Source organism: Achroia grisella, unplaced genomic scaffold (genome assembly GCF_030625045.1).
Source record: "Achroia grisella isolate CSIRO2021 unplaced genomic scaffold, CSIRO_AGI_Agris_v1 utg640, whole genome shotgun sequence".
NCBI classification, from domain to species: Eukaryota; Metazoa; Arthropoda; class Insecta; order Lepidoptera; family Pyralidae; genus Achroia; species Achroia grisella.
The window spans coordinates 1,371,606-1,397,750 of NW_026712977.1; the positions used below are offsets into that span (position 1 = coordinate 1,371,606).

The 26,145-nt window shown below is 31.5% G+C and overlaps 1 protein-coding gene across 1 annotated transcript in view; it reads left to right on the forward strand.

Annotated features, from left to right (window-relative positions):
* Nucleotides 1-1,867: 1,867 nt before the first annotated feature.
* LOC131849101 (adenylate cyclase type 6) overlaps nt 1,868-26,145 on the forward strand; it is a 186,432-nt gene continuing 162,154 nt past the window's right edge. Inside the window, exon 1 of the mRNA XM_059199091.1 lies at nt 1,868-2,113. Coding sequence (XP_059055074.1) covers nt 2,009-2,113 — 105 coding nt within the window. The 5' untranslated portion in view covers nt 1,868-2,008. The remainder of the gene's footprint in view (nt 2,114-26,145) is intronic.

The following is a 26,145-nucleotide window of genomic DNA, read 5'->3' on the forward strand; positions in this document are numbered from 1 at the left end:
ATGCTTAGGCGAATTAGTTTATCGTGATAAGTACGTATGTATATAACTAGTGTCCAGAATATGGAGCCTGTAGATAACAACACAATCCTGTCTGAATTGCCCACCTTCGGTGACAATGCAATATTAACATATTGTATTGACATACAGATTGAACTCTGTATAGATAGACAACTAAATGTAAGGGGAAGACATTGTTAGCAGTGATGTGATTACTGTCCCAATTGTCTAGAATTGTATCGAATGTATCAGTCAGGTCAGGTCAACAAGGATACCTACTCGTGATATACTCGTGATAAATACGCAATGAACAGACTGACCTGATTTAGCAGTCTTCTTTTTAATCCTCGCTTATCTAGTGATTTAGCACACTGCCTTACTTACGATGGTCGCAGGTTCGATACTTCGTATAGTAAGAACATTTATATTCATTGGATATGATTGTTTGTATCGCCATTAGTGTTTTCTGCTTTCTATTCTATTCTATTTCTTTTACGTATTTACAAAAACCAATCGATTTAAATATTTATATAGTTGTAGCCCTCGGTGTTTTATGTGTGTATTTCTAAAACAAATTTATCTAATTCTATCAGTGGTACCCATAATACAAGATCTGCTTAGCTTGAGATTAGATGGCGCTGTGTGAATTATTATTAAAAGGAAACCTTCCTTTGTCACCATCCAGCCAGGTCTAGTGCAGGCTAAATAAGTAAAAGGTCCTTAATTATTACCTAAAAATCTAAAATATTAATCATAATATTACATACAGTAGTACTTTATAACTTTCTTAATAATGTTTTTACAGTGAAATTATGATTTTTCAATTGAACATTTTTTTAATAAACCTTCGTTAATATTCATCATTCAATAGACTAAAATAATAACAACGAAACAATACATTTTGCACGTAACAAATACAGTTATGATATGGTAGAAAAATTGCACACACAAACAACAAATCGTTTAAATGGCTGTGGTTTTTGCCATCACAAACTGATCAAAAAAAGTTATGAACGGTGCTAGTTGAAGGTTTTGACAAACAAAATAGAAGTATCGACATATAGAAAAACCAACAGATATTAATTGAAACGAAATAAAAGCTTTGTTCTCGTCGCTTTTCCCTTCGAACAATAGTAGCCAAAATTGAGAGTGTGCAGAAAAAGTCATATTGCAGGCGCTGCATCGGTCCGTTGTTTCATTTTGTTTGTTTTTTATTTACACTGTATATTTTTGTGATAAAATAATTGGTACGTTCTGTTGTCCGAGGGTTTAATATTGAATCGACGCTGAAATAGTTAATTAGGATTTTTTTCCTGTAAAATAACAGCGGGTCATATTGCGTTCACCGTAGTGATCTGTAATTCTCTCTGGTTACCCTGAAATAATAGCCGGTAGTTCACTAATTGTTGAGGTGTCTAGTTAAACACTGCCACATAATAAACCCTTTCGTCAGGTGTTTCCTTACATTTATTTTTAAAAGTTTGGTATCTAGATTAGTATCGTGGATTTGCAAAAAACAAATGAACAAAATTTTGTGGTTTTGACACCTGACCGGCTACATACATAGAAATAATTATTATAATAGATATTTAAAATTAGTTATTAAAATTATTAGTATAATGTTTGGTTGGTTTGGGTTGGTATACGTAGTAATTTAATTTTATGGAACATTTTTAAACTTTATTAATATTAAATTTTCTTTTGTTTCAGGTTTTCGTGTAGTGTTTATCGGTGTTAGTGTTAATTAGGTTTAATTAAATGTCTATATATCTACTATACTATTTTAAAGTTCTTCTTAGTGTTTATGTGTAAGTGTATAATATATATTAAGTTGTAAATATATTGTAAAAATATTAACCGTGTATTCTATGACAATTCACACAACTTTATAGTGATGTGACCAATAGCATCGCGTGATTCACGTTCCATATTCAAACTGTATGACGTTTAGTGCGCAAAGATTATGGAACGAGTGTTTACAGACAGTTAAAGTGTAAACAGAATCAGCGAGATGTCTCAGCCAATGAAGCGCTCGTTCAGCTCGGAGGGGGGGCACGCTTCCAAACGCGATTGGAAGATGAGGCTCAGTCTTCGAAGCCGCAGCGGGCACAGCGTCGTGAGTATAGAATGTTCATTTTATATTCTAATTTAAAAAATAAAGGCCTTGTGACCTTTTTCTTCCGATGACTGTTATACCGCATCTCTGGAGATATGCCATATTGTAAGAAGATCAACCATCTTATAGCTAACGGTAGTTCGTACTTATTTTTCTCTTCAATAATGGAAACATCGCTATATGTTGATATAAGGGATGGCAGTTACTTTGTTCTGCATTATATGATGCCAATGTACCCCTCGAAATGTGAGCATATCAATTTTACCACCATCATGTCAGTTAACAATACATCAAACCTCTAACCCATCTGTGATACCAGATATTTTATTTGATTTTTACATAGACAGAGCTTTGTAAAAACCACAAACTAAACCTTTGTAAAAATCACTAAAAGTTGTTTTGTGATTTTTACAAACGCGTTATTACATAGCATCAGAATAAAATTAGTGCGTTATATGTTGAATTTCTAAAATCTGACTAGTACATATATAACCACTGTGTCGTGTATATAATTTTACATTTTGTAATAAATATTAATATTAATAAAACGCAATATGATTTAAGCCAACTGACGTAGTTTAGTGTAAATCATATTGTGTTTTATTAAATTTCCTTATAACATATTTCGGCACAGTACTTAAAAAATCTAGATACGAAAAGAATTTAAAAAGGAGCTTGCCAGCGGCAATTTATTTCGTACAGTGTTACTGTCAAATTACGAATGCTGTCTGTCAGCCTTAATCCGCAGATTTTGCGCAATGCTCACATTTCAAAGACGTACTTTCTTCTATTTCTACTCTCCCAACTCACTCTGCTTTAAAGTATCTAGTATAAAGTACAAATTACTAGATACACGGATTTATTAGAAAAACGTACATTGTTTTTTTAGAAATAAAGAGGAAGAACGACCTCTGCCAATATTACTAATATATGCCAAGATGCAGTTATCCCCGATGATGAAGCCAGATTCATTGTGAACTTTTTTCATTCATTGTGAAATCTCTTGTTGTAAATTCAAGACTTGTCATGGCTTACTTTTTGATATAGATGTATGAATATAATAGTATAGACCGAGTTGGCCTTTCGAAAGATTGCAATCGATTGTTCTATCACCAGAGAGTCAGTCCGAAATGTAAATTGACAGATTGTTATAGTCCGACCTTATAAGTCTATTTCGGGTTATTTCCATAATCCCATCAAAAACATTCAAATTCAATATTCCTAATTTCTAATAGCCAAACAGCCAAATTCAATATTCCTAATTTCTAATGATATATTTATATTTCTTGGTTGTTGACTTCAATGTCAAAAGAAGTGATGATCAGGTCTGAAATTTATTTATGACAACATAAAATATCTTTTCTTCTTATTACTTAGGATACTCGTAATATACTGAAGCCTAAGGTCTGCCTTGTACTTATATGGCTTGAACTTGGCTTGAGACGCTCCCGCGTATCTAGATAAATATGTAATAATAATTAGACACTAATTAAAGTGGAGTATTCCGCGAGATATGGGGAACCCTACGTTCACCAGAATTCTTATAACAAATTATTGAGGATTTGTTTGAGGCACGTTTTAATTAAAGCGTATTTGTGATCCATTTTAATTACTTCACAGGGAGTTTGTTTATCTGCGCATTATATTGTGCCAGTTGCTAGATGTCTATTGCTAATTAATCGTACGTAATTAGGATACAGTCAAGGGTAAATGTGGAAGTCTGAAAGCTTGTCGTGTTTTTATGGTACAGTTATCAACAAAAACATGAGATTAACAATTATTTATTTAGGACATTTTAGCTTTTAATCTTAGCTGTTAAAAAAAATTAACGTTATTATTATAACGTTAATTTTTTTTAATATTTTTACACGAGAGTTCATATCAATACAGGTAAAAACGAGATGGACTTGCACTACTTTTTTAAAGCTATTTTATTACTTTTTTGTCTTGTATAGCTGTCTACATATATTTATTTATGATTTATAGTGTGGTAAAGAAAATTATATGGAAAGGAAAATTGAAACATTATAGACATCGCATCATCATGTGACGCTCGCGGTACACTACCGTTCCGAAGAATTTGTACATTAGAATTTCACTGCCATGTTTCCACCTTCAACCCAACAGCTGATAATTGCTTGACAGCTGTACTCTGTGGGACATGTAACTACGCGGATGGTAATTTACAATATTTAAATCGTAAGAATGTACAAGCGTTAAATTCAGTTGCAAAATTTGAGCCAAATAATAATACGACTGCAAACATGAAAATGTCGACGAAAATGTAGTATTCTGTTACGTGCAGTAAGTCTCGAGACGAGGTGGCTATTGAATTGCATCTGAGGCAGGTTGTTACCTCGCACCTATTACGTAGTGTTAACCACACTACTTCCAACCATTATCATGGGTGTACCGAAACGTGAATCGTTTATGACGTCACCAACTAACGCTACGCCATTAAATTTCAATACGACATATTCAAAATATTGCTGTTAAAAGTTTATAATGTTATTATAGTAACTATATATGTATATAGAGTTTGTTTCTAATGAATGACAAATGTTAACCAAAAATAGGTCAGGAGAATACAATTTTTATGAGATTGCGAGTGAAACTGCGATGCACAGCTCGTTGTAGATATATATAAATCTATAGAACAGCCGCATTTGTTTGCCCTTTCTCCTGTTTGGGGGTAGTATACACGTCGTCGGCGAATATTTTATAATCATTGGGACGACCGTGATAAGGGTTACGCTGTGCATTTCAACCCTTGACGCGAACTTTTGTTTCTTTTTCCATTTTCTTAACACTCCAGCATCTATTACTGTTGTAATATAAATGAGAAGGAATGTCTGTCTGTCCGTTTGTTATTTTTTGACTAAATTTTTTAAGAACAAATGGATCTTAATGTAAATTAACTTTTGGATAGGTTGTATCACGAAGACGAATAAGCCTGTCTTACATCTTAAAAAAGCAGATTTTCGATGAAAACGATATTTACGCCTTCCGATGGTCGCGGATTCGATTCCTCGTACGATGCTAACAGGAATGAATACCACTCATGAGTATGATTGTTTATATCGATATGTATGTTTTCTAAGTATAGTGTATACTGTGCATTGTTTTTAAAAACATAAGTATTTTATCAGTTGTCTACATTACAGGAAATTATACTTTTAATTACAACTTAACATAACATAAGCTCTACGCGGGTCGGGACTAGATGGCGCTATGAGAATTGTCTGTTTATTATTATTATAATATTATAAAATAACATTGTATATTATCATACTAGCATATAGACCTAAATTCGTCCTTACCCTACCTTCATCCTATTATTAGGGTCGACGAAGTCTGTAGATCTAAACTAAACATTTAGACCTAAATTAAACAGTCTAAAACTAATATGGGTACTAAATACTAACACAATTATTGAAGAAAGCGTAGTAGTCTAATGGTTTACGACCCCTACTCAGACCTCAAGGACATGAGTTTGAACCTGAGTAACATCCAAATAACTTTGTGTGACAATTAATATTTGTAACTATCTCTTCAGTAAATAAACATATGAAAATTAATATGAGAAATTACCTTTTTTGTTTTTTATTATCAGCCATTAATTTTCTGAAGCGTTTTAGTATTACAAACAACAAAACATATAAATTACCAAATTGACGGCCTTGGTGGTCTAGCGGTTAAGCACACCGCTTTGTTGATAGTCGCGGGTTCGATTCCATGCAAGATGCAAACATTTACATTCATGAGTTTGTATGTGTCGGTCTGGGTGTTTTCTATGTATTATGTATGTTCTATGTTCTTAAGTTTGATTGTCTGAGTCGGTCTGGGTATTTTCTATGTATTAGTATATTCTAATATGTAGTTAGAAAAAAAAATCTAAGTATATAAGTTATCATACTAATTACACAAGATAGGTCTAAATATTAGTGGTTTTATAATATATACACTATGTATAACAATACACAGTGCATCACAGTACTATCCAGTACTAAAATTTATTCAGTGAACAGAAGGGGAGAAACAAACAAACTTTTGTTATAAATAGATAGAAAAACTCCGTACAAATGCAAACAAATGCACCTACTCATGCATACAAATGATTATATTGTCTGGGGATCGAATCTGCGACAATGTAATATGAATCAGTATATTATAGTACTGAGGTCGATAACCCTTGTTATCAGTCGATGTTATCAACAGTCTATATTATTCTAAGTAATATTTTAAATGCGTTGTATTTGTTTGGAATTCTTTCATGCCTTAATTACTTCACTAATCATAATGAGATTAGACTTATACATTGTATTTGCGATGATATAGAGCAGTGGTTCCCAAACATATTTGTCCCTTGCCATATTTTTCGGTTTTAGGTAGACCCCCCATTCCTACCTGGTATTGATTTTTTGTAAATTTCTAACTGTAATAAAGTTTAGTGTTAAAAATATAATGTAAAAAGAACAAGATGACCGCTGTCGTAGACCCTGTGCAGTTTGTCATAGACCCCTGGCGATATAGAACTTTGGGAATCACTGATATAGAGTATATTATGCCAGAAGACAGATCAAATATACTACAATCAATGTCTCATGAACTATAAGTATTAATTAAAATTTGTGTCTTCATAACAAATATCGAATCAAAACGGAAATATTAAGCAACAGATTCGTAACATTTTCTAGAAATATATGTGTTTATATCAGTTGTCTAGTACTCATAATATAAGCTCTGCTTAGATTGTAACTAGCCGGCGCTGTCTGGATTGTCCTGAGATATTATTATCAAATCTTCTTCTTCAATCTTTGTAAAAGTAACGGTACTGAGTAGGACTCTTTACATTCTGACAATATTCCTTATTTTTAAATATTTATATTTTTCTTATATGAATATTATTCATCTTGCCTTCTGCTATCATACGTAATTTGTTACGACATATATTTTTATAATATAGTAATACAGTCATATTGCGCTTATAATTACCACAATCATTGGTTGCACCGACCCCAGCGCCCAACACGCAGTCCCATACATTACATACGAGCAGTATAAAACCAAGTCGCTGACATTGTCTGTCCCTATGTATGCTTAAATCTTAAAAACAACACGACGGATTTTGAAGCGGTTTTCTTTCATAGATAGAGTGATTCAATAGCAAGGAAGAGTAATATATATACACCCGTGCGAAGTCAGAGCGAATAGCTAGTAAGTACTAAAAATTAAACTTTCTTTTTTGTGATATGTGTGATTTCTTTGAGATATTCTACACCAGCTAATTGTAGTTTATTATGGGTACATAAAAATATCTGTACAATAGGAACCTTGGACTTGTAATATAACTCGACACCTGACGTTTCAATTAGCGGAATTCTTTGGGTACACACATTTTCCATCCAGCGCGCCAGACTACTCTGACAGATCAGTAATTCACACGTCTTTTCATTATAATATTGTGACTGATAGTGATTGAGAATGGAAACAAAATTTCAATTATTTGTATTCATAGAAACAGATTTATTTCATTTGTTAAATAATATCATTGTCCACTCCAAATAGTACGTATATGACGAATTTCACAGTGATCTGTTGAGCCGTTAAAGTGTGAAAAAGTGACTAATAAACTCACTTTTGCATTTACAATAATAATTAGGATAATTATCGTAAAATTTCCAAATAACATATATTTAGTTGCTATAGTATACTCAAGAACATCAAGTAGGTGTATTTACGTTCATACATTGCAACCATTGTTAAAAAACACATGAAGCAAAAATAATGAGTATCTTACCTTACACACTTAATTGAATAAATTATATAAACATATAATTTAAAATATTTGTAGTATTTGTAGTCGTAATCCTAAGAAAACTCGTTATATTACTCACACTATAACGATAGTTGCTCGCCCCTCAAATAACAATAACTGAACTCTTTAGTTCAGTGTTGAAAATGAACTGAAGAGTTCAGTTCAGTATAGACATTGTTCAGTATTTAGTCAGCATTGTTGACATTGAGTTGGATAGAGTCAAATCTTGAGATCAAGCCACTCAATTACCATCATAGTAGTGGATACTACAATTTGAAGTATGAATACAGAAACAATATATTGTGTATATACTGTTAATTGCGGACTTGTAATTGCGTAACAAACCTGAAGAAATATCAACAAAACCCACAGCAAGTGTACGGTAGCTAATGACTAGCCAGTTTCGTTGTTATCCAGCAATGTTAGCGGCCAATTGCACAGTTATTGCGGCTGTAAGCTGCCGTGACGTTGTTTAATAAACAGCGGGGGCTTTGCTAATGGTCCCGCTTGATAGCAATAGTACATTGCCGGCAAATGTTGGTCAGTCTCGTCGTCCGAAATAGACTCGTGCACCGTCATCAATTTATTAGAAAAACTGTACGCGCGAGTTTGTATTGTTCATTGATACGATGTTGGGAGTCAATACTATCGCCAATTTGCGAATAGATCTATAATAATAATAAATAATATCAGGATAATTCACACAGTGTCATCTAGACCCAAATTAAGCTATCTAAAGCTTGTGTTATGGGTACTAGACAACTGATACAAATTTATAGTTCTTTTTTTTTCGTAAATACATACATGTTATATATAGAAAATACCCAGACCGATACAAACAATCATACTTATGAATACAAATGTATGTGCCGTGCGAGGAATCGAACCCGCGACCATCGGAAGTAAGGCGGTGTGCTAAACCGCTAGACCACCGAGGCCGTATAGAACATGCAATGTGAAGGTTTCGAACAAATAATATAATATCTAATAAATAATAAGTATATATTGTACATTTTTTTATGAGATTGAAATGACAAATAATTGAACTTTAAATGTTTTGATGTGCGTTCAAAAACATCATAATGAAAATATTGTAATAGTTTAAGTTAAAATATCAAACTTTGAGCTCCCATACAGCTGAAACTACAATCCAAATCGGTAGATTAGTGATAATTCACAAATTTCCCTATAGTATAATATATTTAAATTTCATTTATAGGTTTTAGAGATTATACTGAACATTGGAAGTTAAAAAAACATTTTATAATTTTAGTATAGGTTTATTAATACTACTACTAAGTATAATAAGAGATAAAGTCAAAATGTAATGTATAACGATATTATTATAATATGTTACTCGGCCTGTTGTATATATAGAAAGTATAATATTTTTTTTTCTAGTATGAGTATTAACATCGATTATCAAGTATTTTGTAATTTATATAATTACGTAGTTGTTAATAACCAATGTAGGTAGGTAATTAATTATATCAAGATACTTAATTCAATCATATTGAGCTCGATTGTATAAGTACGGAAAAGATCGGATAGTAGTCACATATACAAGTTAGCATCATTATTAAAAAAAAATTGTTTGTATATAGAACTTAAAAAACTTTTTATAATTAATTTTATCTATAAAAAGCTACTTTATCAACTAGTAACAAGGAATATATATAACATTTAAAAAAAGCTGGAGATCCTTTCAATAATTTAATATGTTCAAAGCTAGGCGGGTCGCTTGTCTGATGTATAATTATTTCAGATTCATCCGAGTTAAAATTCTGAAATTTAATTATTCATGTGCAGGATTCGAATATCGCCAGCGGGTGGCCGCTGTCGGATTATGATAAAAGATCGTTCGTGGTCGACCGGTCACCATCCGCATATCAATGGGTTTATTTAAATGTGTAATCTGAGGTCAAGGTGTGTATGAAAAAGGTCTATTACAACGCAGTTTGCTCCGGGATCCGTATGTGGATGATCCCCGAGTGATATCCTCTCGTATAGACATACTCGTGGTATACCGAGAAATTAATTTGATTAAGTTCCCAAAGAAGCATAGTTAATATAAGAGCATATATAATAAAATTTTAATTATTTTCAAATTCACTGCGCTGTCACGTGATCTGAATTTAGTATGAAGATTCAGTAAACTCGTAATCAGGACGTAACAAACGTCTAAACATATCTTTCACTGTATATACCATAAGGATATGAACTAAAATATAGCACCATCGCAGTATAAAAAAAAATAATGTGTACAAATATAAAAAACCGATAAAAATATTAGATTTTTAGGGCGTTGGAATTCAAACTTAGAAGTGCTAATTTAAAATAATTAAAAAGTAAGATACGTTTGTAAAATTATGGTAAAGAGAAACGTTACGGCATAATTCTCGGCAATGGTAATACGGGTGTCACTAATTTGGTAAGGTATCCTTTATTGAACGATACAGTCATACTTATATCAGCCTCAGCAGAGTAAATAAAGAGTAAAGGTGTCCGCTGAAAACCAGCGTCGTGGCACCCGTCACGACATATGCTGAGCGGAGACCTAGTTGGTACTCTAATAATAATTAGAGTACCAACGAATAATTTACATTTTATATTAATAAATATAAAATGTAAATTAAATTTTAAAAATTATTTTCAGTGTACCAAATAAACAATTTTCTTTCTTTCTTTTCTTTCTAAATAATAATAATTATAATAAAATTTATTTATACCCTTCCATTTATTAGTATTCTGAAAATTGTTTTAACAATAAATATCTTGTAAATATAACAATAAAAGAGAACGGAATCTGTGCTAGGAAAACCTGTGTTACAGAATTAGAATAAATCCCACTTAAAAAAAAACATAATCTATACATATAAATAAAATTCAAGTATCTGTTTGTAATATTGAAGTAACCAATTTTACTACATGCATATGAATGCATACGGTACATACAACATTTTTTACAATTTTTGTCTATCTGTTTGTTTGTTCCGGCTAATCTCTGAAATGACTGGGCCGATTTTGACGGGACTTTCTTTGGCAGGTAGGTGATAGGTGATATAAGGAGTAATTAACTTAGGCTACTTTTATTTTAGAAAAATAAAGTTAATTTCCACGCGGATAAAGTTACGAGTACAGCAATACATAAACGACAAGATGGCGAACTAGGTAAAAATAAAACGGGTGTGATATTAACATATTAAAATATTTTGATTAAAGTTACAATTACCAGCGTTACCATAATAACTATCAATTAATTTGTCATTACAATTGCATTAAAAATATACAAATATATTATCTGTATAATTTGTATAATTATTATCCTTCTCTCTGTATCTGTAATATTGTGATATCCTACTTACTACAAGCTATCGGCCCTGACCGCGACAGTTTTGTTATTCAGTCATTCCAGTCTGGATGAACTAGTTAAAGGAAGCATTACATTATCAAATATCATATATCATATATACTGGATTATAAACATACGTATACCCTGTTAAGAATAACAAAGTATTTAGGGAAGTTAATCATAATATACATATATATATATATATATATCCCACATTTTATATGGGTGTTAATTTTATACACCTATTCTTAACCATATAGTTCAATTGGCAGGTTCGGTTGCTAATAACTACTGCAAGTAATTCTACAGAAGCCCATTATTAGCTCATTATTACTTCTCTTTATATATTTAGTAACGTAATATTTTTAAAATACAAGAAAGACAATTTGCTGTAAGTTTGTATTCTATTAATTTAATTAGGAAGGTTGTTAACATAATATTGAGTAATTGTATATAAACGTTTACCTTTTCAATATATTTATCTTGCATCTTAGTTCTTAAGATACGAAATGGTCAATACACTTTATACGCCATACAGACTCGACTCCTGAGCAAAGGTTTAAAGTAGATATAAAAGACTTTATTCAATAAGTATTTCTTAAGATATCTATTCAATAATGGATACAGAATATTATTAGGTATCTTATTGAAAAATTTAATGCCTATTATATAAAAGCCTATTAGTATATGGACTAATATGGATCCTCATATTGTACCTTTTTATAATATCATGAACAGTGTAGGGATAATGCAGCGATATGAATTATCCTTCTGTCCTTTATTGGTAAGGTTTCTCTGTGCAGACAGGATAATATGTTTGAGCAGTAAATCCCGTAGCTTTTTTTGTTAAAATGGAATGGCCGACAAGCTGGTGTCCCACCTGATTATAAGTGGTAATCTATACAACGAATATCACTGCCTTTCGTTCGTTCGTTTGTAATGAAAAAAAAATGTCGCATTTAAAAAAAGCTTCACATATAGTAAATCGCATTGTAAACAGATATATTCCATGCTATATATTTTTTTTATACTTCGATGGTGGGAAATACGCATGCAGCCCATATGATTATAAACGGTTACCGTAGCCTATGGATGCCTAGAATGCCAGAGGTGTACGCGTTGCCGACCTTAAAGAAACCTTAATATACCCTATACTGAAATATCTCTATTTCAAATTTAATTCGAATGTAAATAATGAATACATTTTATTTGCAAGATTAAGAAACATGTATGCTTACAAACATTCATGTTTATAATTATTGTAGCATGTAATACCCTCTTTCAGCCGCAAGTGGCTTTGAGAAGCATTTTGGCAACGAGTCGAGCCACGTTTACGAATTGTAAAACGCATTGTTGACCGCGCTGCTATTGTGAAGTTTATGTGCTATTTTCCGGACAGACTACAAATAGCGTAACATGTTACAAGCGACTTCAAATTTTAAGTCCTTTTCTTTTTCAGAGTCTTTTTTCAAGAAAGAGAGAAGAGAATTTTCGTTCTTTCTACAATTGATAATTATTTCCAGATGAATTTTAATACTGTTGTGTCAAAGAGAGTTTTAATTACGATTTTCATGTTTTTGTTATCTTGATTCGTAATTTTTTTATAACAAACTAGACTTTCCCCACGGTTGGGCTCAGATCCAGTTAGTAGAATAGAATCATCAGATTAATCATGAAATAGTTTTGGTTAAAATAAAAAAAATTACAGTTAAAAGAAGTTAATTATTAGAATGTAAGTATGAAAAAAGAGTGAGAGACACGTATGTATTAATATATAGCGTCGTAGTATGTGCGTGTATCAATTTAAAATATTTGACTAATTCGTCTCTAGTGGAAACACCGACAACAAGTTACGATATTCTGTGAGTTAGAGTGGTAGGGTCGCACCCCTGTCACATAAGATAGATCCTATCGAAGTGTAGGCAGGTTAAATGTTGAAACCACAACGTCGACAAGAATAATAATAAATAAATAACTCTGGAAAATTCACACAGCGCTATCTAATCCTTACTGATATAAATACTAAGTATACCTTTTTTTGTAAAACATACATAATACACCCAGATCGATACAAACAATAATTCTCATGAATGTAAATATTTGCATCTTGCAAGGAATCGAATTCACGACCATCAAGTATAGCAGTGTGGTAAACCGCTAGACCAACGAGGGTATCAATTGATGCTCCAGACTACTCCGTCGAGGATAAGAGTGGTGAAGCTATAATACTATCATTCTGTATAAATATACATATGTTTAAACAATAAAAACACACTGAACCCTATTAATACATCTTAACACCCACTTGGCTTCTCAGTAGCTTTGACTCAACGTCACACCCTATGTCCGCCTTAAATTCCAAATTGCCTAACTTCAAACTTTCATACAAAACGGTTGGTTTGCTCTGAAAACTTTGCAAATAGACACTTGAATCGGGCGACTGAACTCCATATACATACACATGAACTAATCGCAAATTCACACAAAGTTATGTATATATACATAGAATTATTAGGTCTTGCATGAATCTCTATTATTGTAAACATTATTTTGAAAAGAATATATTTAATTAATAATCTGTAATACACCTACGTAAATAAAGATATTTTAATTTGATTTGAAATTTAATCAGGGAAAAAGTAGTGCTAGATATACTATTGCATATACGAGGTATATCAAGATATGCTTGAGCACTTTTATCTCAACTATTACAGCCTCCACGTAGGCGTGTAACAAACTTACGTGTTCGTAATAAAATTTTCGTAAATAACAAAATTATGAATGTATGTCTTCTTTATCGCTCCCTCACTACAACTCACGAACCCGGTGACTAAAATCCTCTCCCATTTTATCTTTAATATAATTACATTCAGATTACTCAGATCCAACTTGTTAGTAACAATGTTACTTAGTCTGTGTTACCATACATATAAGTATATATTTTATCATTTAATCGCCCCTGTAACAATTTGAATCCAAAAAAATGTATTGGCCTGTCAAATTTATTGCATAGTATCTTTAGAATGCTATTACTGCTGCTACGCAATCTGTATAATAGAGAGATGATCCGTTAGCGCCTGATGTCATACAGGTCGACAGTAGATGCTCAACTTTTTAAAATTTGCTCTTTAGCCATCATAGTAGTATAAAAAAAAAACTTTAACAAATATGTAATACATATTAAGACATTTGAAATAACATTGACCTACCGAGATTATAGTTACAGACTTTCAATGTCAATGTACAGACTAGACTGAGTCGTCAAGGATAAATATAATAGTTATTTAGCGGTAACTCGACGTTAATTATCAATAATTAATTTAACTACAATTGACTTCTGATTTGTTTTCTAAACATCATCATCAATTATTTTATGGAAATGTATGTAAAATTATTAGTAATTTTACGTTCTAAATAATATTTAAATTAATAAGCGAGTTCATATCAAGGTACGATACAATATTTTTTGTAAGTATGAATGCTAACAATGATGTTTCTAATTGCGATTCATACGATAATACTACATTTAAATTGGGTAAACAATAAAAATAATAATTTGGCAACATTATAACTTTTTAATAATATTATAAAACATCAGAATAACTCATAGGCTATATTTTATATTGGAATTTATATATTGAAATTTAGCGCGCGTGAAACCGCGGGCACTGCTAATATATTAAACGTAGCAAAAACTGCCGCAAAAACATAATAACTGAATAGTAATATAAATTTAAAATTATCTAATTTTGTAATATTGTTCTGAACATGCTAAATCCGCCTCAACCTAGAAGACAGTAGTAATGCATAAAACGTGAAATAAAAATATAATCATGTAGAACTTTCATTAATATTACAATTATGTTATGACAGCAGCTTGTTATCTATTTTAGTAACACAATAATAGGATCTGAATAATAAGAAAAACCCATACATAAGTAAGTAGAAACGACGAGTAAGTAATACAGACCATTTAGATAAATTACAAAATCTAAATATCCATCTAATATAATAAATATGCTTCAATTTTCCCGTTTCCATTTCATAATAAATTGGTAAACTGTACTAAGTTACATGCGGCCACGAACTTATACTCGGCAAGTAATAATATTATTACATTTGCTTGATATGGGATCCAAAGTGAGTTTGACGGTAATATTTTTCAGAGATAAATATGTTTACTTATATTATTGGTTATTGGACCATTATTATCAAAATATATGGGAGTATACATGTACAGAATAAAACCTAATTGAGCTAGATGAAATTGAAGATAATTGGGGATTTTTAGAGCACTCTCACCGAAATCAATATACTCGATTGTTCTTCTTATGAGAGGATTAATATTTTGTGAAAGTTATGGTTGACAGAAAATATATATGACATACATATTTTGTCACAGTATGAAGTATATTATTCTTGAAAGAAAATCTAAGAATGTAACAGATGACTAATAATATATAGTTAATTTTAATTAATTTCCCCTTGTCGTTAAACTACTCAATCAATTTTAAAAATCTCAAATACTGCAGAACTGCAGATTGAGAATAAAACGGTATGACCAACAGAATGCTATTCAGATGCAAGTAAACGTAAAAAAATCACTTATGTTTACACAGGCTGTTCCATTCAACATGGACCTAAACCTTTCCGATACAAAAGAATCAATACGAGATTTTCTAAGAAAAATCAGAGTTTATTGAATCATCAAATAGTTCGTGTCTCCAATCTGGCTGCGCCCGTGATGAACAAAGGTACGGTATCTCGGATGTTCTACAAAAGCACACCTGTCCTACATTTAATATAACAACGATGTTGTCACGCTTCAATTGTCAAGCACAACGGAATTCCGGCAGCATCTCCCCAGAGTACACTCAATTGATATTGTTCTTAAGATAAATATATATTACTTGTTATGTGCAGATTTTTAGATATGTCTAACATTTTTATTGATATTACAATTGAGGAAGTAACTCCACTCGTTCGTTTTCTTATTGCGCCTTAACAGTGGCGAAAGTTATTGAATTTCCTACACGAGTATGCAATATTTTCATATAGAATATTTACATTGTATCCTGGTCTAAGTAGTTTGTACTCGTATTACGCAAATAATAAAACAAACGATGTATATAATATTATTATACCTAAGAGAAAGATCCAACCACTAATATACCATATTTAAGTAAAATTACTTATGTAAATTGACCCAGTGTATTTACTCTGCAAATTAAGAAAATTATCTTTTCTTAATATTACCATTTACATACGTATTCTTTAAATACGGATTCTACGATATTAGTACATATTGAAATTTATTTTAGACGTCGATAAAATACAATAAAAGGACAATTTACATAGCGCCATTCTAAGCAGAGATTGTATTATGGGTATTAGATTTAAATAATAATATATTTTTTTTAAATACATACTTAAATATATGATACGTTGGGAACACCAAGACCGATACAATCATGAATACAAATATCGGGTTTTTAAAAAAAATAAATTAATCGTAATCTATACATATAAATAAAATTGGAGTGTCTTTTTCTAGTATTAAAATAACCTTTTTTACTACATGCATTTTTTAATAACATTTTTCGCAAATTTTGTCTGTCTGTCTATTTGTTCGTGCTAATCTCTGAAATTGCTGGACCGATTTTAACGGAACCTTTATTGGCAGGTAGCTGAATGAATGAATTATAAGGAGTAACTTAGGCTTTTTTTATTTTTTTTAGAAATATTCTTTTAAGTTAAAAAAATAAAGTTAATTTCCACGCGGTCTAAGTCGCGGGTAAAGCTAGTATAGAATAAAAATTATATTATGAAATAAAATCATAGACACTTTGTATCTTAGTAATGTACTCAGTGGTATAGAACATTGCTTCCAATTATTAATCTCGTTTAACACTCCATACCCAATTACTTTTTTTAAAATTGAAACGACTCTGGCTTCTATGTTCGGAATTTTTTCAATACCTCATATAGGATTTAATAACCTTGAAGGCGATGTTATTAAATAATCAATAACATTTATAATAATAATAGAACTGTTACTCTTTTTTCAGTTATCGATGTCGATGTACCTCGAATGTACCTTTTCTCACATAAGCATTAACTCATACCCGGGCAAGTTGTTACGTTACGTCCAATTTCCGATTCACCTATGATTCATCTTACGAGCACCGTGTCTTCTAAAGGAGAGGCCAAAACTTTATCGCCCTTTATTGCTACCCAATAGTGCTCAGATAGCACTATATAATATACAGTACCTTGAGATAAATCTGTTGAATGTACGTATCGAGACGTAAGGCTCCCAAGAGCATTATTATATGGATTCGTATACAGAATTTATCACATTTTTTAGAATAAATAAATACGAAAATAAAGATATAAAAGCAATTCAGACAATCTTGTTACTCAGCTTTTACCATTATGCGATTTTAACAAAAAAATTATATATCTAGATGTTATTTTACGATCTCGTCATTATGCAGTTTTAATAATTGTGTTACAATATGCATATATATTATCACGCCGGTCCTCTATGGGGTAAACAGATACATACTTAGGATGTCCAAAAGCCTTTACAAATTAGTGGAGCAAATAGTCGCCCCAAGTTGAGACCTGGGCTACAATACCTCTAGTGCCGGTTGCACTGGACGTTAGGATATTATATATATACCTCTATATCTGAATATAAGTACCTGAATTTCTTTTAAATAAATGACCATTAACCTAACAATTGTATTTATTGTTTTTCCTCCCTTACGTATTGTCTTATAACTCCAAATTTATTCGTACATCGGTGAATTCATTAGTGTGTTGTCAGAAACATGAATATTCTATCGACCTTCCATTATTTTCAATTATTCTCTTATTTTTCTTTATTATTATGCCTACAGTAATGTTATGACGAATTATGTTATTAGGAATATAATCTAATAATATATTACATATGTATGTTGTAACTCGACATTCTTTTTGAAGTCATTTGACAATTGAAATTAATTTTAATTGACATCACTTAAAATTGTGTATAAAATGGATACTAATTGTAATATTATACTAGCATAATTAATTAGAAAATATAGCAATTATAGATAAATATCTAGCGTCCTATAGTTCTTAAAAACTATATCTCTATTATCGATTACAACTATTATTTGATATTTCAATGGCAAGGAAACCCATTGTTACATTGCAGAAATGGAAGTGAGGTTTGCAAACTGAAAAAAAAAATATCTCCCAATGGATATCGTTGGTATTGTACTTAGCACACAAAAGGGAGGTAGGGGGACGGACAGATGAACAAGAGGTCAGAAACATCTGAATTCAAAGTTATCTTACTTGGAAATGAATGTTAAATAATTGATTTTGTTTTAAGATAATGAGGTTTAGATATTATATTTTTAGATGGATTTTTAAGTTCAATTAATCTACTTTATAAACAGTTGTATAAATCAAGTGATTTAAATTTATATAATTTTATACACATCATATAAATGAGATATTTAATACTATATAATATTATTGAAGAACTCCCAATTAATAGACTCCCGTATTATTTTGTGGGTCAACGAAAGATGAATGTTAGGTTTTTTTGTAATTTCATAATTTTTTTATTGAAATAATAATAGTAATAACACAAGACAATTCAACAGTCCCAAGACAAGCAGAGCTTGTATTATGATCACTGAACAAATATTAAAATTGATTAAATAGTTTTTTAAGTACATACATAATATTACATAGATAAAGCTAAGATCAATATTTGTGAAAACAAATGTTTATTTATTTATTTATTTATTTCAGGCAACTAGGCCCATATTAAAAACACCTTATAGACTAACATACATATAATATAATATTCAAAAACTAATACATTGATATTGTCTGTGTAATCACTGCATTGACGTCAAAACGGAAAAATAATGTTTAAATCATGCGAAGAATCGAACCGCGACCATGGGAAGTTAGGAGATATACTAAACCCGTAGACTATCGAGGTCGTCAATTGCATGCTGATTGTATAATCAGTAATGCAATTGTAGTGGTAATAATAAAATAGTTAGTGACCCAGTTTTGTATTGATAAAATATGAATCTCCGATAAATGTGGCAGGGTAATCAATATTGATCCAGATTGCAAGTATAGTTAAGTGATGATGATATTAATTATATATCAGAATTATTTCTTTATTGCCTTTACAATTAACATAGCGCCATCTATACCCACAAGTATTCATATTGAATGTTTGAATCCAACTCGAAACCATCAGAATTAAAGAAATCTGCCAATCCGCTGGACCACCAAGACCGGCAGAGTGTCAATTAATTTTAAATTTATTAAATGAAGTTTGCTTTCATCACCTGATATTATTATTTTCTTATGCTTAATTTTAAGCTTAAACATACTCGATCGATATTTAAACCTTGCAAGGACTTTTACTATTGGCAGTATTTCATAAGTCTCGTATTCCGAACTCTTTTCAAATAATAAAAATGCGTATGCAAACTAAACGTTCATTTTATACAATTTCTTACGTAAACGAATTTATATACTATATCAAAAGATAGGGTTAAAACTTTTTTTTTTCACGACTGTAAATACAAAATTTTACTAATTTTAAGTTATTTCCGTAGTTTCTTTCTGACACTTAAAAATCTTCTATTATTAATAAGAGCGGCTCCATCGCATGGTAGCCTTGGGCTGTGTCCTTTCCAGAGCTGTAATTACAATTCGGTTACTATGACAACCGCTGATTAAATTCTAATCATCTCTATTAGGCAGGCGTAAGGATTAGTAGGAATATTAAAGCAGAAGCCAACATTGCTTAGTGCTTTGCCACCCCGATTTTAAAGGTCATAAGATCGAATCTGGCGGAATTGAGAATCTTTATTAAAATTACTTTTAAACTTTCGCTTTTAGTGCCTTAAACTTATGATAAAATTATTTGAACGAACTATATTATTAATCAACTTTATTAAAAGCTCTGCTTTAAAATTCCAATAGTAGCATAAGACACATCGCCTAACCATCTAATCCCAAGCTAAACAGTGTTTGTGTTATAGGTACTAGGCAACTGCTATGAAGAAATAGTTTTTTTTTTGTGAAATTCATCTTAATCTTAATATATATATAATATTATAAACGCGAAAGTTTGTAAGTATGGATGTTTGTTTCTCTTTCACGCAAAAACTACTGAACGGATTTTGATAAAACTTTACTGTAATATAGCTTATGCATCAGAATAACATATAGGCTATATTTTTTATTAAAATTTCCGCAGGCACAGCTAGTATATTATATAGATTAGATAAGAAACACCCAAACCGATACAAACAATCATACTCATGAATACGAATGTTTGTACCGTGTGAGGAAACGAACCACACCGCCTACTTCCGATGGTCGCGTATTTGATATTTTTATAAATAAACAGTATGATTGTTTCTATTGGTCTAGTTGTTTTATATATATAGGTACTAGCTACTCGCTCCGGCTTCGACCGGGTGTACATAAAGTACATAAGTGTACATAATTATACATATAAACCTTCCTGTAGAAGCACTCTGTCTATTAAAAAACCGCTTCAAAATTCGTTCCGTAGTTTTAAAGATTTATAAATATAGGGACAGACAGCGTCAAGCGACTTTATTTTCTACTGTGTAACGATGACGATTATGTATGTACTTACAAAAAAAAATATTTGAGTTGTATCAGTTGTCTAATATCTATAACACACGCCAGAGCGCAAACTAGAGTTCACTTGGGTCTAGATGACACTGTATGAATTATCCAGGACGGTAAAAATAATATTATTATAATAAAAGGTAACGCAGACATATGCATTCTTATTCATGCATAAGAAAACTGAAATAATCTCTGTGGGACCGCTACATATCAAATCGATTAAAACCTGCCATATAGAACAGGTATAACACCAATCACAATCTTTCTGTAAAGTTGGGAAATTGAAAGTATTTGACAGCCTCGGTGGTCTAGTGGTTTACATAGCACACCGCTTTAGTATCCGATGGTCGTGGGTTCGATTCCTCGCACGGTACAAACATTTGTATTCATGACAATTCACACAGCGCCATCTAGTCCCAAGCTAAGCAGAGCTTGAGTTATGGGTACTAGACAACTGATATAAATACATGGATACATTTTTATTTTGTAAATAAATACATATTACACATAGAAAACACCCAGACCGAAGACAAACAATCATACTCGTGAATATAAATGTTTGTGCCGAAAAATCGTTTGTTCGAGAAATCGAACCCGCGACCATCGGTCGTAAACCGGTGTGCTAGACCGCTAGACCACCGAGATCGTCATTATATCGGTATACCATACAAAATAACATAATACTTCCAGGACGGTTATGGTGTAGGCAGTAAAGGCATTGTTAGGTATATGCGCTAGGTATATTTTGAATCTAGGATACTTAAAGAATCATTTGGGGTCAGATGGATTAATTTTGATATGTAAGTGTGTATCTATCACCGGAGATTCAGAATTCAGAAATAATACAAAATAACAAAAATAATACAACATACAAAATAACTAAATATGTTACATACACTTCTAACTGAATGTATTGTATGTACATACAATACAAGTGTGTAGTTATTTTGAATCTATTAAAATCAAACGCACAAACGATGTAGTAAATAATTCGACCACAATACTCGCTATGTTTACTACTGATTTTTATATAATATACATATACTAAATAATACAGAATATACAGAGATGTTAATTCTCAATAAAAAAACAGTTCACACCTAATAAGCAGAATAAGCAAATTTAACTTTAGCTGAGTCGAGTAAAAGTGCTGCAATTTTTTCAACTGAAAGTTTTAATTTGTTTTCAGCGTTCTTAACCAAACATGTCCATTGCAGCTTTATATTTTAGAAACTATGAATGCTGTAATTCTCAAACGCGTAATAGTTTTGCATATAGTCGCCGCTTTTGTAATGAAAATGGAAAATTATTCGCTAATCCAAATCCATTATTACTTATGTTAGATTATCAACAATCTCGTATATGTAATAATATTGAACAATGGACACAGCGCCATCTAGTCCCACGGTAAGCAGAAATTGTATTATGTGTAGTAGATGTAGACAACTAGACAATTGACTTAGATATTTTTTTTAGTAAATACATACTTAATATACATAAACTATAACCAGACCGATACGAATACTCTTGAATTGATTGATTCCTCGTACGGTGCAAACATTTGTAATGAGGAATCGAACCTGCAACCATCGGAAGTAACGCAGTGTGTAAACCGCTACGCCACCGATGCCTTCGTAATAGCACAGATAACATAATATTACATAATAATAGTAAATAAGGTAATTATTATAGAAAAATATATTTAATTCTTAATAAACTATTCAACTTTGTGTATTTGGTTTATTTTTTTAGTGTATGTTTGTTTATTTTTTTAGTGTGTAGTATGTGTGTTTTGTAGTCAATTAGTTTTTGTTTTATTTAGATGGAATATTAACGTAGTAAGGTAAGTAGTTATTGATAATGAATTGATAAATTACAAACAGAGGTAGTGCAATTGACACCTATCGAGTCAGTTTTTAATCTTTTCTTAAAATAGTACGGGGTTTTCCTTTCTGTTTACAATTCAATGCAGTACTGATAAGTAAACAGTGTTCAGAGTTAGTGATTCATACTTATCATGGCCATGTAAGGAATACTAATATAAAATATGTTTTATGTCTGACTAGCTATACTCGCGACGTCAGCGTGGAATTTAACATTATTTATCTAAAATATTTTTTTTTCTCATATAAAAGTAGCCTAAGTTACTCCTTATTATATCAGGTACCTGCCAATAAAGTCCTGTCAAAATCGGTCCATCCATTTCAGAGAGCCGGAACAAACAGACAGACAGACAAAAACGATAAAAAATATATTTTGGTGTGTGTACCGCATTTACCGGTTATTTCAATATTACACACAGACAGTCCAATTTCATTTATATGTATAGATCAGTGGAGGATGATAAGATGAGTATGAGGTCAAGTCAGTTAGCTCTTCATAGTAAATTCATGGTGATGGTCCATCTGAAGGTGGTGATCTAGCTCTAGCTGAAATGGTACATTGGGGTTATTATTCCACATTACTAACAACCTCCGTTCCCCCGCTATTACTGTTATTATATTATTATAATGATTCCACTTCACCCGCACATACTTTATTAGCTCGTATAATGTTATGAACGTTAGAAACAAGTAAGGAGTTAAAAAGGAAAAAAAAATCTACAATAATTATTCGGAACCTACATAATTCTAGATGTACTCGCGCTTATAAAAAGAAAGTAGTCTTAAGAAACTATCAGCGTACCCGATAGACGTCCTTTTAGCCCGGAATAGTAACGTCATGTATCGAATCCAAATTAAATGTAATCATACAGAAATCAATTGATATACAGGCACAATTATTTTCAAAAAGAAAAAATGTAATCCAAATCTAGGTGGAGGAGATGATAATTAACATAGATACACAAATTTTATGTATAACAGGATGATGGATCCATTCTTTTAGGATACGTAATATACAACGATTAATGTTCGTACCAGGAAGAGCCAGGAAAATAATTTCAAATGATTATAACTGCTAAATAGTTATAATACAAAACTTTAATTAATGCTTTATAAATATTGAACATCTAGGAAGGTAATTCGCAAAGTTTGATAATTAGTGGACCATCCGGCGCCCGGGTAGCTCGGGGATAAGCCCTGTTTTGGACATTGTTTTCTATTTCACTTTTGTGTGATTACTCCGAGATAAAGCCACAAAGCTAACATGACAGTTAATTAAAATATTTAGTATAAATAGTACCAATTCTTTTAACATCAACGAACACGCACCTTTTTTCTATATACTTCATTTGGACATGTGTATTTATCAACATTATAGCTAAATCTAAACAGATTTTGATGATTCTGTCTAGTCGTACCTGATAGACCAAACTTTATTGTGTATTATATAATATTTTATAAGTTAGCAACATTTTAAATATAGTATAAATTATATATTAAACTCTAAAAAATACATATACAATATAAAAGTTTTGTTAATAATATAAGTTCACATTCCAAAGGAAGTCGTGAATGTTTGCTGTTATATCAGTACTTGTATAGCTATGTATATTCCTCGTATAAAACTGTCCGTAATCAATTAGTTTGTCATAAATCAGCGAATATTTTTCTAAATTATTTCCTTCTGGATTTGTACTTAAAAGTATTATACAATATTTGTTTAAAAGAGCAACATGGTAGCTTCTTACTTATTTTTCTAACATTCCAAATAAAATTTCCTGACGGTATAATTAAAAAAAAATACAATTAAAAAGTATTTCTATTCAGTTTATTATAATAGAGAAGTACTCAATTTCATTTCTATTCTAATTTATATAGTAAAGGGCAAACTAGAGTTTTAGGGTACTGTTTATAAATAAATTAAACTAGAGCGACACCTCAAATGTATAGGGGTTAAAACTATACTGTGATTAAAAAAATATATAAAGAAATTTGTTTCGCTGGAGACGAGCCTAGCGGATTATTGGATTTATTTTGGTTTAGTATCGGTATTTCCTTTACAGAAGAGAAACTTATTAGAAATACAAATTAACGTACTTTTTTGTATCATAAAGGTCATAATGTTGTCTTTCTTTCTATTTAAATCAAATGGAAAGTACAATAAAAGCTACCACAGACAATTATGCAGCGCGATATAATATCCTTTTCTAATTTAAACGGAACAAAACAAGTACGGAGAGCGACGCTGCAAATATTAAACCTTTTAACTCAAACCGATTATCGACGCAGTTCTATCGTTTATCTGATCATCGAGCAAACAAGCTTCTTGTTGTCGCTAATTGCTCTCGTTTTATTTAAAATTGTGTTTATAAAGAAAATCTATTGCATTTTTATTCGTAGTGGATGAACTTAATAAATATTGGACTATATTTTTTTAATTCTTTCATTAATAGAAAATATTTTATAGAGGTATCGCCGCGGTAGCTTGTATGATGAAATCATAAGAAATAAAGGCGAATGTTAGTTTGTTTGTTTAGTTTTAAACCTTTAGTTTAGTTTGTTTATTTTTAAAGAATGAATGAATGAATGAATGAATGAATGAATGAAACTCTTTATTGTTCCTCTCACAGAAAATACAATTACATATACAATTATGTACAAAATGATAAAAAAATATATATATAATACAACAACTTAAAAACAACAAGGCGCCGGGCGATGATGGAGTTACTGCTGAGCTTCTGAGGACTGGAGGTAGACCTGTTCTACGAATCCTCCAGAAGCTATTCAACTCCGTCATCCTCGAGGGCAAAACGCCTCAAGCATGGCAAAGGGGTGTAGTGGTTCTGTTCTTCAAGAAGGGAGACAAATCGCTTCTGAAGAATTTCAGACCCGTAACACTGCTGAGCCATGTTTATAAGTTGTTTTCGAGAGTCATCACGAATCGTCTCGCGCGCAGGTTTGACGACTTCCAGCCTCCCGAACAAGCCGGGTTCCGAAAAGGCTTCAGTACCATAGACCACATTCATACGCTGCGGCAGGTAATTCAGAAGACCGAAGAATACAACCTGCCACTTTGCTTGGCGTTTGTGGACTATGAGAAAGCCTTTGATTCGATCGAGACGTGGGCTGTGCTACAGTCTCTCCAGCGGTGCCAAATTGACTATCGATATATCGAAGCGTTGAAATGTTTGTATGAAAACGCCACTATGTCAGTTCGCCTCCACGACCAGAATTCGAAGCCTATCCAACTGCAGCGAGGTGTCAGACAAGGTGATGTCAT